The following is a 3,886-nucleotide window of genomic DNA, read 5'->3' on the forward strand; positions in this document are numbered from 1 at the left end:
GTGGGGGAAAGCCCAAACCTAACCCCCCAAAAAAAGGAAAGAAAAAAAAAAAGAAAAAAAAAATAAGGACGTTTTCTTCAGGAGCGTTTCCTCCTCGGAAGCAGCTTTCCAGAAGAAACCGTGCGTGCATCTCTACGGTGCCCTCCTTCTCAGAGCCTTCCAGCGAGCCGCCGAACGCCCCAGCAAGCGCACAAACAAACAGAAAGGTCTCACCTAACCCCGGGGGGAATTGATAAGCCTCTCTGCTCCAGAGCCAGAGGGTGCCAGGGGCCGGGCGGCTATGTCTGGGGCAGTGGCAGGGCGGCTGTGTGTCCCCCAGGGCTCCCCCCCGGCCAACCTGCGCTCGGCTCGCCCCTGGGAGCTGGCGACGAGCTGTTGCTTTCCCCCGCGACGGCCACAAAGGGAGCGGGGCCCGGGCCCGCCGCTCGTCAATGTCAACGTCGGGCCACGTGACCGCACCTCCCTGCCGCCGCCGGGAGAGCTCTCCACGTCAGCTTACGTCTCCCCATCTCTTACTTCACGGATCCGCTTCAAAGGGGCAGCTGCGTTAGAGAATCATGTTAAGCTCAGCTAATGCGGAGAAGCCGAGGTAGCCCTAATGATGGATTTTGATGAGCGTGTTCCTTGTTCCTCTAACATGTATTTGCCAAGTTGTACTTACTACGTCTCGGGTCCTGATTTTTCCAGCCTCCCTTCTTTTTTGCCCCAAACCCCGTCTTCTCGCCCTATGACATACTCCTACTCCTCCAACCTACCCCAGGTCCAACCTGTGAGAGAAGTTACCTTCAGGGAATATGCCATTGATCCCTCCAGTAAATGGCACCCCAGGAACAATCTGCCCCACTGCTACTCCGCAGAGGAGATCATGCACAGAGACTGCCTGCCTGCCACCAACACTGCTAGCATGGGCGAGATGTTCGGCAAAAACACAGCTAACGTCTACCACCCCAGCACCAACGTCTCCTCCAATTTCTATAGCACTGTGGGCAGGAACGGGGTCCTACCCCAGGCTTTCGACCAGTTTTTCGAGACGGCTTATGGCACAGCGGAAAACCTGGCCTCGGCGGACTACTCGGTAGACAAGAGTGGCGAGAAGGCGCCCGCGGCCGCCGGGGCGGCGGCGGCGGCAACTTCAAGTTCGGAGGGCGGCTGCGGCAGGGCGGCGGCGGCGGCGGCGGCGGCGGAGAAGGAGAGGCGGAGGCGGCCGGAGAGCAGCAGCAGCCCCGAGTCATCTTCCGGCAACAATGAGGAGAAATCCGGCAGTTCCAGTACGTATAAAGGCAGCGCCGGAGCGCTTTTAGGAAAGGCAGCTTGAAATCTAGCGCACCGCCGCTGTTAAATTTTTATATGCTGTTTTATAAGCATATAAGGTTTATGAAGGGCCTTTAGATTTCCCCCAACAAAACTTTGTTATAAAAGGCGAGATCACGTGTTTAGTGCTGAAATTGGCCGTGAAATACCCACCGGGCAATGGATGCCTAAAAATTTTTTTCTTTCTCCTTCTCCTTTTTTTCCATTTTTTCCCCTTTTTTAAAATATTAATAATAAAAAGAGTTTCGTGGTCAACTCTCGAAATATAGTAACGTTCGTTTGGTGCCTGTAAATTCGGCAAAAAAAAAAAAGGAGATCCTGACTCCTTTGATATCAATGTAATCCAGTGATTTTATAAAAGCCATGTGTTGCACCAGAAGTCTAGTTAGGAACTGAATTCAAAGCCTTCACCGTTTTAACGATTGCACTAGAATAGCGTTTAACAGATAAAGTAGCCGCCTGAACTGTAGCAATATATTTAAAAAAGCAAATTAACCTAAAGCTGGCCTTTTTGTCTAAAGGAAGCCATTTTAGTAAGGCACTGTGGCAATTACGTGTTGCCTCCTGTCCAACAGTTTGTTACTTACAATTGTTATTCAATCTGTCAAAGTCTGATTTTTTTATGTGGGCTTTTTAAAAGGCAAAGCTAGTATACAGACGGGAGAAAAAATACCTCGACAATGAACTGTACCAGAAAAGGAAGTTTTTAAAGGGATAGCAGCTACATTTAATGTAAAGAGTTCCTGAACCTTGAAACCTTTTATATTCTGCTTAATGAACTTTAAAACCGTAATGGCTAATCGAGAGGAGAATACCTCGTGCTTGAAAATAGCCTGCTGAGGGGAGAAGGAGACGCCTCAGCCTTGGGCTCAGGAGCTTTTCCTCTGCTCGGGACACAGAGACAGGATTAAGGCAGGGAACGAGGGCGAGATACAAGCGGATACGGGCTCGGGGAGGGCTGGGCGCGGGCTCTCCCCGCCCGATGCAGCGCTGCCCGCTGCAGGCAGCCAGGTGATGGCCGCTCCCTGGGCAGCTCCGCGTGCGTGGTGGCGCCCGGCGGAGCACTCTACAAAGGCTTTCCTCCGGCTCGTGAAACCCGCAGGAACCCCCCGCCACCACCTCTTCCTCTGGCCGCCCTCCCCGCGGAGGAAGCGAGGCTGATTCCCGCGTCTCGGCGGGGGTTTCGCCCTGCACGCTGCCCGGGGCCGCGGCGCTGCAGGAGCCGGGGGGTCCCGGTCCCGGGCTGCACGCACTGGCCAAGGCGAAGGGCTGGCGCCAAGCCTCGGACCTGCCAACGCCAGCCCTGGAGGGGGCAAAACGCATCTTTTCCGTACTAATGTGTTTTGCCTGAGTGTTCCCCCATCTCTCCTCAGCCTCTGCTGCCGGCCACCGCCGGGTCTCAAATGTTTCTGCCTTTTTTCACTCCACAGGTGGACAACGTACGCGTAAAAAGAGATGCCCATACACCAAATATCAGATTAGAGAGTTAGAAAGGGAATTCTTCTTCAGTGTCTACATAAACAAAGAGAAACGCCTCCAGCTCTCCCGAATGCTCAATCTGACCGACCGCCAAGTCAAAATATGGTTTCAGAACAGAAGAATGAAAGAAAAAAAAATTAACAGGGACCGATTACAATATTACTCAGCTAATCCACTACTTTAAAACTCATAGTGTTTTTCAAGACGAGATTAAATTCAGATTTCGCCCTTGACAAGGTCAAGCCACGGGGTTATGTGGAGGAAGGAGGTGTGTATCTGATAGGACTAAAAGAATCCAAGGCTTTACACACGTGTAAGCCTAGTCTGGAACTGCAATGATGATTTTTCATATATATATTTACATATCAACTGGAATCGATTTGATTTTGACACACATGGGATCCATTTCTAAATGCGCACGTCACCTCTGAGTGCAAAATCCATACCTCTTACCTTTCCAGGCGCTGCGGCTCACCCTGCCACCTCTTTCGGCAGGCACAGGCGGGGACGGTACCCCTCTGTCCCTGGACTCTCCCACCCTCGGCTCTTTCTAGCCCCTGTGCTGCTGTGAAACAGCTGTCTGGAGATTGCTAGGTCGAGCTCACCCAACGAGGACCACTGCAGGATATAAACTCAGAGAAATAATCTTTTGTTCTTCCTTAGCAGAAAATGTCTGGGTTAGAGGCAGTGTTCCATTGCCCACGGATTTGAAATGAGAATTTAAGGACACACACACACACACACAGAGAGAGAGAATTAAAGGAAGGAGGGATGTCATGTCTACACCTTCCCGGGGCCAACCACGACTAGTTGTAATATGGATGTAGTGATGGTTATAATAGTGTTTCATTTGGGAGTGTGGGATGGGGACGAGGGAAGAAAAAGAACTAAATGAATTACTTAATGATTTACTTTTTAAAATCAGGTATAAATTCGCCATATATCGTAAAGTAACAATCACTAAAAATAAAATTAGCAAATTTTAATTAGCTCTCGTTTTATTTATGACAACACTCTATGCGTTGCCATCTTTTCAGAGACAAATCATATATAATACTAAAAATAAAACGGCAAAAAGTGTGAATTTCAGCGTTTT

The 3,886-nt window shown here is 50.2% G+C and overlaps 1 protein-coding gene across 1 annotated transcript; it reads left to right on the plus strand.

The window, feature by feature from the left end:
- The first annotated feature begins 565 nt into the window (after positions 1–565).
- On the plus strand, positions 566–3,263 carry HOXA11 (homeobox A11). The gene is made up of 2 exons (XM_008920405.2): positions 566–1,268; positions 2,742–3,263. The coding sequence occupies exons 1-2, from the start codon at positions 599–601 to the stop codon at positions 2,972–2,974; spliced, it is 903 nt and encodes a 300-aa protein (XP_008918653.2). The 5' UTR covers positions 566–598; the 3' UTR covers positions 2,975–3,263.
- Positions 3,264–3,886: the final 623 nt, after the last annotated feature.

This window comes from Manacus vitellinus, unplaced genomic scaffold (genome assembly GCF_001715985.3).
Source record: "Manacus vitellinus isolate BGI_N305 unplaced genomic scaffold, ASM171598v3 scaffold_3_pilon, whole genome shotgun sequence".
NCBI lineage: Eukaryota > Metazoa > Chordata > Aves > Passeriformes > Pipridae > Manacus > Manacus vitellinus.